At 36.2% G+C, this 15,114-nt stretch overlaps 1 protein-coding gene across 4 annotated transcripts in view; it reads right to left on the bottom strand.

The window, feature by feature from the left end:
- The window catches only part of HACE1 (HECT domain and ankyrin repeat containing E3 ubiquitin protein ligase 1), a 55,669-nt gene that overhangs the window by 27,733 nt on the left and 12,822 nt on the right, over window positions 1-15,114 (bottom strand). For 3 of the 4 annotated variants that reach the window (XM_086744790.1, XM_086744793.1, XM_086744792.1), the window contains 4 exons: window positions 14,643-14,739; window positions 12,204-12,305; window positions 10,004-10,110; window positions 5,323-5,569 (listed from right to left, as the gene is read on the bottom strand). In XM_086744790.1, coding sequence (XP_086600916.1) covers window positions 5,323-5,569; window positions 10,004-10,110; window positions 12,204-12,305; window positions 14,643-14,739 — 553 coding nt within the window. The remainder of the gene's footprint in view (window positions 1-5,322; window positions 5,570-10,003; window positions 10,111-12,203; window positions 12,306-14,642; window positions 14,740-15,114) is intronic. The other variant, XM_086744791.1, reaches the window with a different exon arrangement.

Raw genomic sequence — 15,114 nt, forward strand, 5'->3', positions numbered from 1 at the left:
GTAGCCACAGAGCACCAACAGACAATTTCATATAGAATGAAAACAATCAAGGAGCAGACAGAATAAAGATAAAATAATTTAGAAACGGTGAAACACTGAACTGTTTAACAGAGTTTGGCTTCACGGTTGTTATACAGCACACTACTGCCTGACTGCTGCAGTCAAGCAGAGAGACAGTAACATACACATTGATTTTCCACAATAAGAGCGTGTCAGTTCTTTTTTTAAGGTCCACGTTAAAGAAGCTCCCTCTAACTGGTAGACAGAGCAAATTCCAGACAACACAACTGACATTCAGACTCATGCACATATCTCATAATATGTGCTTTATGCATAGCTCATACAGCTCATTTTGATACCACCTCAGATGTCTCAGAGTAAGGATCACCAATACCGGGCTTTACGAAATAGAAACAAGCATCAGTAGAATCACATACCAGCATTTAAAGTTATACATTTGATTTGAACAAAGTCACTCCTTAATCAATACCACTAGCTTAAAACCAACATCTCGGGAAACATTCAAGGCCAGGTTGGACGGGGCAACGTGAGCAACCTGATCTGGTTGATGATGTCTCTGCCCCTTGCAGGGGGATTGGACTAAACATAACGTAGAAAAATTTTCTAATGGAAAACAAGATTCACTGACTATATGGAAGAATGAAAATACAGCTGTGTTCTTAACACGTAATTCACAAGAAAGTAGACAGTTATTTACTACAATACTCCCACCTCTCTAAAATGTCATTTTCTTATCCCAAACTTTTCAATGTTTAGCTTGTAAGATATTATTTTTCTGCTGATAGCTTGTAGTTTATCTTTTATTTCTCACAGACTTAGCATGTCTTTCAGAACTCTTGCAAATGATTTGTTTTTCCAAAGCCAGTTTTTCCACAGATTCTGATCACAAACTAATTTAAAGACTTAGTCAAGCATAGCTATTTCAACATTTCACTTTCTTTTTTTCTAGTCTAACTTCAGGACATAAAGCATTCCTCTAAATATTGCTGACCATCTCCATATCCACGGCTGTCAGCATTTTATGTTAGCATCCATGACCAGACCTTTTTAAGTGTTGATATGGACATATTCGATAAAACCATTAGCAACATTTTTTCAAAACTACAAGTCAGTATTCTTCAGTCAATTCTTACCGTGAATCACAGATTAAACACAAACCTCCACTTAACCTTCAGTTCTCATATCTCACACTTCAGAAGTTTCTCTGCAATTATACATCTGAGTCTGATCAAGTACCAAGCTTTAGCAGCTGCACACCTCATTTCTCAAATGTAAGGATTTAGCTATGCAACACTCCTCTTTACCCATCTTAGAAAGCAAGACACTAGAAATTAAACCCATATTCAAGCTGCGACACTGGAACAAAATCTTTTGCCAGATACTACTAGGAAAAATTACTAGGAATTTCTGATGTTCTCCAAAATATGTTAGTCTTCTAAGATACAGGGAGCAAGAGATCATTACTCCATGAAGTGACTGTGTCACCGCAGAGAAGTCAACTCAATTCAAGAGAAGAACAGTGTCTGAAACGAGGGGAAAAAAAATGTTACGGGCTTCCCAACTTTGCTCAACTAAACAGGCAGATTTTGCAGCTGGTTTCCTTAGTATGTAGTCACACTGAATAGCAATTGGAAGAGCAATCCGTGAAAAAGTAATAAATGTAAAACTGGCCAAAAATTACTATTCATGAAGTTTCTCACTGGTAGGTTCTCATTTGAGTTAGCAGCAGCTTGTTTCAAGATTGGATATCTAAATTCAATTACTATGTTTCCTGCAAGATTAGTTCAATAGCATGCCTTAATTAGCTAGTGTTTGCATAGGCCTGAACTGACCAGGCCAGTGATGAATTACATACAGGGAACTTCAGAAAAGCAAAGATGGTCCTGTGATTTTCTTGTTCCTGTCAAGCAATAACATTTGTCAGTAGCCTCAGATCAAGATACTTTGAAAGGGACTGAAAATATGAGTGTAAGATTACCGTGTCAACTCTTAATTAAAAAAAAAACAAACAAACAAAAAAAAAAACCACCAACATTCACAAGGCAGGTGGCAAAGTTACTAGGAATTTCTGATGTGCTCCAAAATATGTTAAATCAGTATAGTAATACAGAAAATCTTAATATAGAATTAAGAAACAAGCTTTTCTTCATGTCTTATTCTGGAAAAAAACATGGGTTTGAACTAGCTTCTTAAAAGGAGTTGAGATACATCTTTAAAGGTGCAGATTTGGACCTAAAGGGAATGCATTCAGAAGGGAAGGAAACAATCTCTTACACTATGCAATAAGGCCTGATAATGTTCCTCTGCATATCCCACAAGGGTACTACAAGAGAGAACTCCTGCCACTGCTACTCTCAGTACTCCCCAGATAAAAGTTTTTAGGTCCATTATTGACAGAAGACAGTATTGAACAACAGATTAGCTTCCTATACAGTAAAGAAAGACACTATCTACAGGTCTTCACTTGCTCAAATAAACAGCATTCAAAGATGGTGGTGGTGACCTGTATCACTTTCTTATGCTCCAGAAAGTTCTCATGACCTTACATGGGACATGAACCGGCAGTTTGAGAGATCTGGTTTTCCCCGTAAAAACTGTATCAAAATTCAAATTATCTACAACTGTTATTCCCACTACTGAATTTTAAGATCAGCAGCAAATTCCAATTTGAAATTACTTTCCTTTAAACTCTTCAGTACCGATCTCAAATCTTTAAATTCCATGTCAAATTTTTTAATACAGATTTAACTCTTGTTTTGAAGCAGCAACTTCTGTGGTTTCCTTAATAGTCTGTACTAAACAGTCACGCAGCCTGTATTCAAAAAAAATCCAAAACAAAAAAAAAAAAAAAAAAAAACCAGAAAAGGAGTTCTGTTCCATTGACCTGCATGTCCCACATGCAAGTACTGGTACCAATGAAGACATACAACTGCCAGGTCTTCAAGTAGCCTCTGTACAATTTTAATAATTTAGAGATATAGTGGGCTTTTTTCCCTCCTCCCAAAAGGCAAAACAGACCATCAGCACCACATTTTAAAGGCAAGGACAAAAAAGAAAAAGAAAAGAGAAGGTAGGAATAAGAGAGAACAAGAAGTCGCCCAATGGACTCAGCACTAGGTCTCATCTCCCACTACCCAGTTACTATAAATTTAGGGCAGAACAGGAAAATCCAATCACAACTGAAGATTAATTTAGCAGTGTCAGACCACTGTGCCCCATTCCCAAACGCGAATAAGTTCTCATCAGCCATTTTCTATTTTTGAGTTTAAAATTTAAATCAGTCTTAAAAATATCACTGAGACAACTCTGGTGCTAATGGAAGGCTGCCTCTTTTTTAATACTTCTAAAATAAATAAAAATAATAATTTAAAACCATCCTGAAATTTTTGCTTTGTTAGCTAATGCAACAGTAGTATATATTCTGCTTATTTATTAAAAAACATGTGTTTTTTAATACACATGAATTATTGATATTTTCTGGGACAACTGTGGCAGTTCTGTAATGTAATTCTACCACACAAGACTTAACTCCATACTAAATTGAAAAACAATTCTTCCAGCACACAAAGTAGTTTGGGCACAAAGACAAGAGATTCTGCTGAAATACAATTATGAAGGAAACAGCAATCGAAAGGGTTTTTTCATTTTATAGCGAGTTCTAAAATGATCTGGACTTGAAAAGCATGAAACTTTTCTTTTCCTTTTTAAGATACGAGCAATCACAAAATGCAAGATTAGTTCAAGTACTCCTAAAACCTTGAAGAAAAAAGGTAACAGAATATCTACACAGAAAGGTAACAGTATATATCACTGCAGATAGTTCCTGTATTAAACACCATATTAAATAACAAACACATATAAAATGTATATTTCATAGAATCATAGAATGGGTTGAGTTGGAAGGGACCTTTAAAGACCACATAGTCCAACCCCCCTGCAAGGAGCAGGGACATCTCCAACCAGATCAGGTTGTTCAGAGCTCTGTCTAACCTGGCCTTGAATACTTAAACCAATTTCCATTAAAACAGTTTGGAAAATACTGTCTTTAATACAATTATTCTTGGGATTTGAGTAGAGCTTTGTAATTTGAAATTGGAAATCTGGTTGAATTTACAATTTAGCTCAATATAATTCAGTGAAGTACTCTAAAGGACAATTATTACATTGCACACTGTACAATGCATTACATTTTGCACAGTATTTCATACTATTTTTATATTCATTATACAAATCAAGTAATTACTAAAACTGCTTTATTAGAAGAAACACAAATATTTGTTCTTGTTTTTTAAACAGTCTAATGTTTTCCTTCTTTCCAAGAGAATAAACTTAAACAAAAATTGAGCTAATTAACTAAATATAGCTGGAATTAGAGTATCATCTTTCATGACCTTATCAATACAGCTGTCTCAAAAGACATTAGAAGTAACCTGATGAACACATTGGATCATCAAATAAATGCAGTTGATTTCAAAATATCATTTTCAGAACACCCTGAAATAAATGTGAAGGTAAAGGAAAATTCTCATGTAATCACTGGCATCTAAATTTGATTATATGAACTGTGCCTTATAAGAGGATGGAGACGGACATGAAAAAAAGAGACTACCCTTCAGTTATTACTTAGGTGCTTTGAATAGTACATCAGTTATATACCCAATGCAGACTGAGTGGTATACAGGAAACCAGAACACAGGATTGCTTTATAGAAAGGCAAGCTATGACTTTCTATAGAGGGATACCTCATCCAACATGTATTATAAAAAAAAAGCCTTCAGGAATTAAGCATCTAAATGGCAAGGATCTAAAGCAAGTGTCTGAAAACAGCTATAAATCAATAACCTTGCGAGGGTGGTAGTAAGCTGGTACATTCCAAAGCAGGTAATAATAAAATTCAAGAACAACTTGGGAAAAAACTTGATGATCAGAGTGAAAACAATAAACAGATTAAGAATTCAATTATTTCCATTTATCTTCTGAAGCTGGACAAAACTGAATGATCAAAACTCCCAATGAATCTCCAAATACCACTTTGAAATTACATTAATACAATCTATTATATTAATATTACCACATTTTGAGACTACTACACTCTTAAATAACATAACAGAAATCAAAACAAAGTTTACCAAAATCAGTTGCGTGACTAAACCTTCAGTACCTAATAAACAATATATTAAATAAACAGAAATCGTAAGATGAGATGTGCATCAGTGGTTAAATGAACCCAGTAGAAAAAAAAAAATTAAGGAGAAAAAAAAAGGTAGGCTTAACTTAAGAAGGGATAGGGACCAAACTTACTTCCTGTTCATGAGATGCCTGATTAATGAATGCATGCTTTGTGAAATTCATCTCTTTAACGTCTATCTTCCTAACAACATCATATACTTTTCTGACCTTGAACACCTGACTTCTTGGAGTTTTATTTCCATTGTAGCCCATGTCATTTCCATTACTGGGAGAGGATGGGCCAATGCGAAAGACATGGCAAAATATCCTCACGATCCTTAAGAGACTCTTCATTTGAGCTTCATAATTACTTGACAAGCTGGGGGAAAAAATGGAATGTTTAAGTTTCTTTTCCTAGATGAAACAATTTAGTATATTAAGGAGTAAGCAACTTAATGGTAGGGTCTCACACATGCTCAAAAACCCCACCCCTAAGCTTTAATATCTAACAAATTTTAACTTTTCTTTTATGCACCAGCCTGAAATGTCAAACATAAGCACTATAATTTTATTAACATGTACTCATCATCTTAGGTAGACGTGAAATAAGAACAGCAAATTGCAGATTTTGCAAAATACTTAATTTGTTTTTATGCACATGTACACTTCTTATGAACCACTGATAAGAAATTAAACTTACTACAGCAAGGATCTCAGTTTATGAAGTAACGATCTCAATGTACAAAACGAATTGAGATATCCAGTTGAAAATGTTTTTCAATTCAGAAAAGATAGCATCCAATGTTAAAAATGTGCTAATTAAATATGCAGCCACACCCCATCCTCACCTAGCTACTATCCTAAGTGCTCATTAACTACCTCAATTAGACAAGGGATCAAGATATTAAAGATGGCATTATTCCTACTCAAAGAGAAACATGATCCAAAACATACTACATAAAAGCACCACTATGCTTTTTACGTATCCAATAAATACATTGCAAGTTTTATGCCTTCTTAATTGAACTGGTCAATACTGAACTCTGTACCAATACAACGTAGAATCTGAAATGTTCACAAGTTCACACACAAGCAGAACACGTTCCATCAAATTCCACTTAGTTTTCTCTCCTTAAACCCGAAGCAGTAAGAATTCTTGTCTTGAATACGTAACAAAAACTGCAAGAAACTGAAATGTTTTCTACTGAACTCCACTCACTGATAAATATTACATAAGCGAGTACATATTCAATTCTATCCTTAAAGTACTTGCAACTTAAGAGCATGCTTTCTAACTATAATTTCAGTATACGCCAGAAAACTGGCACCTTAGAGAATGCTGTAAATCTCTGATGCAATTACTCATCCATTCATTCATAAGTCTGAAACACAGCTAGTTGTAACACCACAGTACCTTTATCATGACCTCACTCTCCCTATGGCATGGGTAAAAGAAAAAGACGTACTTGTTTACGGCATCACATTTTAATGACTGCCAGTGAGGTGTTAAATTTAAAAAGCCACACACAAAGTACTACGCTCTTGCCACAATTTAGACTTCAAACAGATAAGTTCTCAGTAAATCTAGATTAAGAAAGGAATAAAAAGAGTAAACAGTGCAAGAGTAGGAATGTTACATCTGCAACCAGGTAATGAAAATTCCCTTACTGGCAGGCTGCAATTATATTACCAGAAGCTCTGGTCACAGACACAAATTAGCATTTGGAAAAATCTTTGCTTGTATACCAGAAGAATCTATGAAGAAAAGAAGCTACATTAAGAAGATAACTTAAGTACTGGGGGGCGGGGAGGGGAGGTGGGAATTGAGGTTTATCATCCCTCAGCAGCAATATTTTCCTGTGAAATTTTAGTTTAAATTTCCTAGTCTCCAGGCAGAGGACTTACATAAATAGGAAAACTTCAAAGTGCTTTTAATGGTTTACTGATGCTTTTACTAGCATATTTGTAAACATTCAGCTAGGCCAAATCTGCACTAGCAAGACCAAATCCTGTCACACTACAACTATTTCTTGGAAAGAGGAAATACACAATGGAGGTAACAGTAATTGAACAGACTTCTTGCTGGTATTCAAGGCACAAGTCCTCAGGCAGAAGGCTGGTGGTACTCCTGGATACCTGCTAGACGCATTACAAAAAACAACTTAAGACACTGTTGAACTAAACAACCAACAAACCCAACAGCAATGGACTGTGGGTTACCACCCAGGAAACTAATAGCGATAATACTAGTTCAGCCATGCAAGACTATCATTATTTAAGGTTTTAATGTAGAGAGTGCATTTTACATACTACTTATTGGAAGAAGGAGGGAGCAGAAAGAGGCCAAGCTCACAGGTATGTATTCAGCAAGTACTACCTTCATCCTCATTACGTTAATAATATAGCAACTGAGAAATACTTAGTGGAAGTAGAGATTGAAGCCTCTGACAGGAAACAAAATTGGAGAGAACAGAGACACCGTTTTTGTGAAACTGTTTCTTGTAATAGAAAGAAAATAATTCCATTTCCCTTGTGACATACTACAAAGTACCAAAGAGAAGTGGGCCAGTAAGACTCCATAGGGTACCCTAAGCACAGATATCTCTGGAAATGCCTGCCCATCCAACACAACACAAAGCTTCCAACTTGTCCTCAGCCTCCGCTAGTGAAGCCATATGCAGCAGTAGAGGAGTACTCAACTCCTCAAACGGCTCAAACTCAGAAAGAGTACAGGCACACAGATACTGTTTCTACAGCCATACTGAGGGAACATTGCTCAATACAGAGGAGCAATAACAGTAATAAATCAAATCTAAACACACAATCAGTTTAATTTATCTCTGAACATACTGAAATAGAAATAAATACCACTTCATATCATCTAATTCAGCTACCATGATTTCTGACAATGTCCCCATACAAAGCAAATGTGAAACCCTTTCCTGCAGAATGGTTTTATACTTTATCACAGTTTATTTGTGGGAGAGCTATTTGCTCTAATGAAATATGAAGACAAAAGGAATATGTATGTTACAAGTTAAGCTGATTACACACTGAAGCACAATAACAGCCAAAGTCCTTCAAAAAGTTATCTTTGCAGCCAGCAGTGGTGCCCAGGTGGCCAAGAAGGCCAACAGCATTCTGGCATGCATCAGGAACAGGGTGGCCAGCAGGAGCAGGGAAGTGACTGCGCCCCTGTACTCAGCACGGATGAGGCCACAGCTTGAATGCTGCGTGCAGTTTTGGGCCTCTCAGTACAAGAAAATGGCATCCAGAAAAGGGCAACGAAGCTGGTGAAGGGTCCGGAGAACAAGTCTTACGAGGAACAGCTGAGGGAACTGGGATTGTTTAGTCTGGAGGAGGCTGAGGGGACCTCATTGCTCTCTACAACTACCCGAAAGGAGGTTGTAGGGCGGCAGGTGTTGATCTCTTCTCCCAAATAACTTGTAATAGGACAAGAGGAAATGGCATCAAGTTGCAGCAGGGGAGGTTTAGGTTGGATAGCAGGAAACACTTTACTGAAAGAGTGATCAGGCACTGGAACAGGCTGCCCAGTGGTGGAATCACCATCCCTGAAGGTGTTCAAAGAACATGTAGACACAGCACTTCAAGACATGGTTTAGCAGGCATGATGGTGTTAGGCTGATGGTTGGACTTGATGATCTTGGAGGTCTTTTCCAACCTTAAAAATTATATTATTCTATGATTAATATGTCTATGCACTTTAACCTGAAACATTCGAGGGGTTTAAGTCTTTTATGCTCATTCATCGAGGCAAACACTCACCAGAACAAGACTGATAAACGGCATCATGAATTTCCTAGCATTGTCTAGGAGTTCTGACATGCTATCTGGAAGTTCCAACCAAATTTAACACGACTGATAGTGAAGGAAAAAAAAAAAAAAAAAGCACCTAGAACTAAGAATACGGTATTCAGCATCCATTTAACTGATGGGCTTCTCGTGCCCCAGCCTCAATTGAAAAGAAGCATTCAAAGTCTTATTCCTCTGCAGCCTGTGCCGACAGGCCTCTCCGGTTATGGAACACTCTTAAACCTCTCTTTTCCAAAAAGCCAGCCAAAACATGTTAGCAGGGAACTTCCACTCACGCTTTCAAGCTCTTGACCTCTTTCAGAACAGATTTTCTTAGCTTCTAGTAAAGCACAAAGGTCAGAGCAAATCCTGCTAGCTATCGAAAACAGTAAAATGTTACTGGTGTTACAACAGACTACAGATGAGGAGTTTTGCACAAACTCCCTCAAACAAATGCCACAAGAACCAGTACATGCTTGCCTGTTTTATGTGTTTCCACAAGTAACCACTCCTTGTGCCGCTGAGTAGCACACAGGTAGATGAAATTTTTGGTCTTATATTCGTAGACATGGAAAGAAATCAGAGCCAGTAAACATAAGACAAGTGTCTGAAGTAAGAAAACTCTCCTTAAACATACAAAGAAAGCATACAGAAAGCAAAGATGTAGAAAAGAAGAAAAAAGGAAGAGAAAAAAGTAAATGATTTATACTTGGCTAAAAAGCTTCCCTTCCTAGAGCTGACATAGCCAAACTAACCAAACAAAAAATACACTTTTCTGCAACTCAAGCTTCTGGGCACCAACAGCTATACAAAGACACCAACTTTATCTGCTGAAGTCCTCATAAATACAGTGATCTGAACAGGCACGGTCATACAGAATCAGATTTGAGATCCATCTACTCCAGCATGTGTCCAGTATCAGATAGTTTAGATTACTAAAACTATTAAGTAGCACTTTCTACCAGGTAGCTTACCAACCTGCTTATCCTCTGACACTTACCTAAGCAGTTTGTGACCATTTGTTGTAGCAACTTCAGCAAGACTAGTTAGAATTTTAAGGTACTGGCTTTCGCTCTGCTGAGACAAGTGTTCCAGAACTTGCCGCAACTGATAAATTAAAACAAAAGAAATTGCATAGTGTCATGAAGAGTCAGACCAACGTTTATTTTAGAACATTATTACTTAAGTATTAATATCTAGCAATATTAATGTAGGTCTACATTGTCCAACATCTAAACTAACCTCAGTTAATGCTTCATTATAATTTACAAAGATAACTGAAAAGATATATATTCTAGTGTCAATACATGTACTACAGGATATGTAATATTATAGAATGCTATGAACACTGAATGCTTAACCATGTATTATTAATTCATAAGAAAAATATATTTTCATCTGAAAAATAAGTAAGATACACTTTCAACTTCTGAAAGCTAAGAGCATATTCATAATTTACCTGTATTCCCCAGTTCACTCCTTAGTTAGTTATGACACAGTGTAAATGAACTCTGGATCCTAGAGTTTGCTCTCACTGCCTTCATAAGAGATCATACCCTGCTAATCCATAACTGTTATGATCACCCTCTTCTGAGAATTGCCTGAGTTTTTTTGCTAATACCACCACTTGGCCCATAAAGACTAGATGTTGCAAATGCCCAGACATTGTCCTGTCTTCATCTCCTTTGTTCTACATTTTTCTCTAGCCCAGACATTTTTACAGATAAATTAACTCTTCAGTGACACTGCTCTTCATGCATTTCTATTGTATCCTCATTTACTCCCTCCTTTCTCACTTTCAGTAAGTTCGGTAATCCTTCTCACAGAACTGTAAAAAGGTGAAACGAAAATGAATCTCACAAAAACTTTGCCTCAAGGCAGGAACAATTCTATCTGTGATCCAACTGGCTTGCCCAATTTGCCTGCCTGATTTTTAGATATCTTCTATTTTGGAAGCCCTACAGCTTCACTAAGTGATCTCTTTTAACGCTTCACTGTCCTTGACCATGTGGAAGTTTTTCCCCAGGGTTCAGTTGAATCTCTAGCTACAAATGTCTATGTCAATATCTTACTCCTCGCAGTCTGTTGATATTTTTTCCAGTTTGTCAAGAACATTGAAAATGTGAGTCCTGACTTCTAACATATATCCAGTCTCTCCATGTCATCACTTTCAGACAATGTGAACTGGTCATTATCCAAGATTTTGGGGAGAACAGCTCAGACTTGGCCATAGAAAACCACATCTAAAATAAGCTTCCATTTTGTCAATGAAGCATAACTATGCCATGTATATCTAATATATTTTACATACCCCTCTCACTCAGATATTGGTTTTGCGCACATCTGCACCATTACTCCGACAAAACATTCATTTCTCTTGTTTACTGTCTTCACTTCTACAATATATGTTAGTATACTTTGCCATTTACCTTCCTGTAGGTCTTTTTTGTTCCATGGTTTTAGTGTCAACATCTTACTATATCTACTCTTTCTTTAAAAAAAAAAATTACAGTCTGTAAAATTGTTTGCAGTTATTTTCCAGCAAACAATATATTAAAACCCCACAGTTAGCTAGATTTGGAATTTGTTTTTTCTTTGCTTTAGATTGTACTATCCCATAATAATAAGAAAAGATACAGAAGCAGTACTGAAAAAGGAAAAGAACAGTTTCATCTACAGCAATAATAATCAAATGAAACTGCAGTTGCAGTCTTTTACACCGTAATTGTACAAGGCAACTTCATACAGATGAGTACTCATAGTCCAAATGTTCAAGTTCAGTCTAGATAGTTCAAGCCTGGAGATACATCCTAGAATGGATTTCTGCAGATAACCACTAAACAAAGGAAAATAGGCTCCATTACACAAATTAAGTGTACGTATAGAATGCTCTACTAGCACCTTTGTATTTCAGCTTGCAACAAGTCTGCTCTTTCAATTCTTACACTGTTTAGATCACTTTGGCAAATATGGAAAGTAAATTAAAGTGGATCCTACATTTAATCCCAAATTCTTGTATTTCAAACTATGTGAAGACTGTACATTTTCCATGGATGGGGGGGAAGTAGATAGTGGTAAACTATTGTGGCATTGATAATCAACTCCTAATACGGTCTTTTAATCAGAACACTCATATTCAGCCATCCGATCTCCACAACATGGACAGATGAGTAGCTATAAAACACGTAACACTGTATTACCATGTTTTCCCGCAGATCTTCATTCTGTGTCATTTGAATTATCGTCTGGAAAAGTCGAGGATGGTATTGTATTAAGACTTCACAAGTCTCTCCATACCCACCCTAAAAAGCAATAGTTCAAAAACAATTTTAATTAAAAGAAACATTAGAATTGGGGTTTATACTATTATAGGCATTAAAATCTACTGATGATTACAGTTGGGTTGGTTTTTTTTTAAATGCTGAGTGGCGAAATCCAGTCCTAAGACAAACTGAAATTCAACAATGTATCAAAGTTACGTATCACAAAACTTTCGGGAAAGGACAGAATCACACTCTTTCAGTATATTGGCTTACATATATCTGCTCACTTTCTTCTGTTTTTTGAAACACTTCCCTACTTAGAAAGTTACATTTGAACAATACTTCACCTAACAACTTACCAGAGATTAAAAACAGTGCAATATCTAGCTTCTCTTCCCATTGCTGACGGATGACACATGTCTACCTAACTACACCCAGAATGTAATACTTCAAAACAAATATTTTCCTTAAAGTTCATAAGGTACAAATCCAACTTGTTAAAGGAAGAAATAAGATAAACCCATGAAAAGGTTATTTAACTTTAAAAATCAATACACAAGTATGATTCCACATATGCTTTAGATCAACAGCTCAGACTAACATCACAACTTCTTGACATAAATGGGTTTTTTTTGAAAGAACAGACCTTGAATTTGTGATTTATTTGTATCAACTCTTATTTAACACAGCTGCATTTTTAAGCAGACACCTAAAACCTGAATACACATCAAATTCTACACTGGAAAGATGATCACGTAATGAATTAAGTGCTGCAACTCCAGAGGCTCCTTCTCTTTGCATGACAGTTTATAACTCGCTTCAGTAATAACAGATTCAAACAGGTTCATTTCATTGTTTCTAGAGCCAAGAAATTAAGTATTAACATTAAAACCACTCAGAATCTGCAAGACTTAATGAAAGTCAGTTCTTCAAAATCAAGGTAATACCATGTTGGCAAGAAGTATATGAAGCTGTAATTTCAGTCTTCTAGAAACATTTATCTACTCTGAAAAGCAAATCTGTAAACGAATAAAACCCTTGATGCAAAAGGAAAGTATTTTGTTTTCTCCTTTTTTACTTAATATCATGAACTTGTAAACTAGACTATTTCAAACACAGTAAGATCACTACAGAACAGCAAACATCAGGTGTCACCACTCATACCTAAAAAAAGTTGACAGAATTTTGATGCATAAAGTGGTGCCCTAGGGATTGTAAGACTGGAGACTGAAGCAGACATTCAAAACACTAATCATAAAAACTAAGATTAGTATCATTAAATACACACTGGTATACTGTCTTACAGGTCTGTGGCTGCACAAAGTCTCAAAATTGACTAGACTTCATGTAGTTTTACGGTTATGGTAACTGATTTTGCCATAATAAAGAAAAAAACCTAACTCAGAGCACCAGCTGAGTCAGTAGTGAGACAGTATAGTGACCTGGCACTTCTGAGCAGCTGGAGTTGAGGACTTACTAGGATTTCTCAGATCCAAAAAGAAAAGCTGTAAGTAACTTAGCTTGTTCAAGACCTTCGACAGATAGTCTATGAAATAAATTTTTCAGAGTTAATAATTCCAAAAATATCCCACAGTACAGGAGACAGCAGTCTTTATCACATACATACAGCTACTTCAACTGCAGGCTTTTTAGCCTCCATTTCAGAGTTTTCTCATCTGCTGGTTACTACCAAAAGGTTCAAAAGCTTCCATTCATTCCATGTTATTTATACACTGACCTTAAATTGATCATACAGAAAAACATGTAAGTGTTCACAAATCAGGACATGACACCTTAGCAAGCAGTACAGACATTATTTGGTATCAAACAAGAAAGACTGCATTTTGTACAGTAGCTGAAAATGCTCAAGACTTTTGTTCCTCACCCAGATATAGGGCGAGGAACATTCAAAGGAATACCTTTGAAAAGTAACAGTCAGCACCATGTAAATTTTGTTTGTTTTTATTAGCAATCTCTCTTAGATATTACTAATAAAAGATAAAAGAAAATATGCTAGTTGAGATTGTTAAAAAAATCACTCCTTTCTGCATGCCTCTACCTCTTACTTGTTAACAGTTTACCACCTAAACAGAGTCTACTACCATTATACCAAGGATTCCCAAACTTTCTAGTCAAACAAGTTCTGGAAACTCTTTGTTTCTCATAAGCTCCAATCTTTCAAAGTCTTTAAAGATGTTAAAGACTTTTGCAAAGATACAAACTAGGAACCTGCCTACAGGATCAATTTAACAACAAAAAAAAAATTTTTGCATTTCTGTTTTGCCAAAGGATCACCTTTCACAGGCCTTAAAAATAAAAAAGATAACACTGATCAGTGATAGATTTGACAGAAAAAGACTGTTGCTAACTCAATACCTGTACACAGAGATCCAGTGGAGTAATACCATTCTTGTCTGGTAAATATTTGGCTCCTCTCATCAAAAGAATCTGTGCAGTGTCTCTCTGACCATGGCTGTTCAAAAGAAGAGAAGACAGACAGTTAATACAGCACTTACGCTCTATGATGAGAGATAAATCTGACTTCATTGCCTCTAACAAACAAAACCAACACAAGCTAGGAAAAAAACAAACAGTTATGGTATGAAACTAAGCAGAAACAAAGGATGGAAAATAATGCCACTTATATTCTACCACTTTCCGAAGCCACTGCAGAAGTACAATGCAAAACTGGGTATGGCCCATTTATCAAGCCAAAGTCACCCTCATCATTCAGAAATTATTCATCTTCACCTAGCCTCATAAATACATATGAGCTGCATTTCCTGAAGGGAAAAAAAAAAAAAAAAAAGCAGCTCTTTCTCACTTCACAGCCTAATTTACTTCACCG

Source organism: Chlamydotis macqueenii, chromosome 3 (assembly GCF_036417535.1).
Source record: "Chlamydotis macqueenii isolate bChlMac1 chromosome 3, bChlMac1.mat, whole genome shotgun sequence".
Classification (NCBI taxonomy): Eukaryota; Metazoa; Chordata; class Aves; order Otidiformes; family Otididae; genus Chlamydotis; species Chlamydotis macqueenii.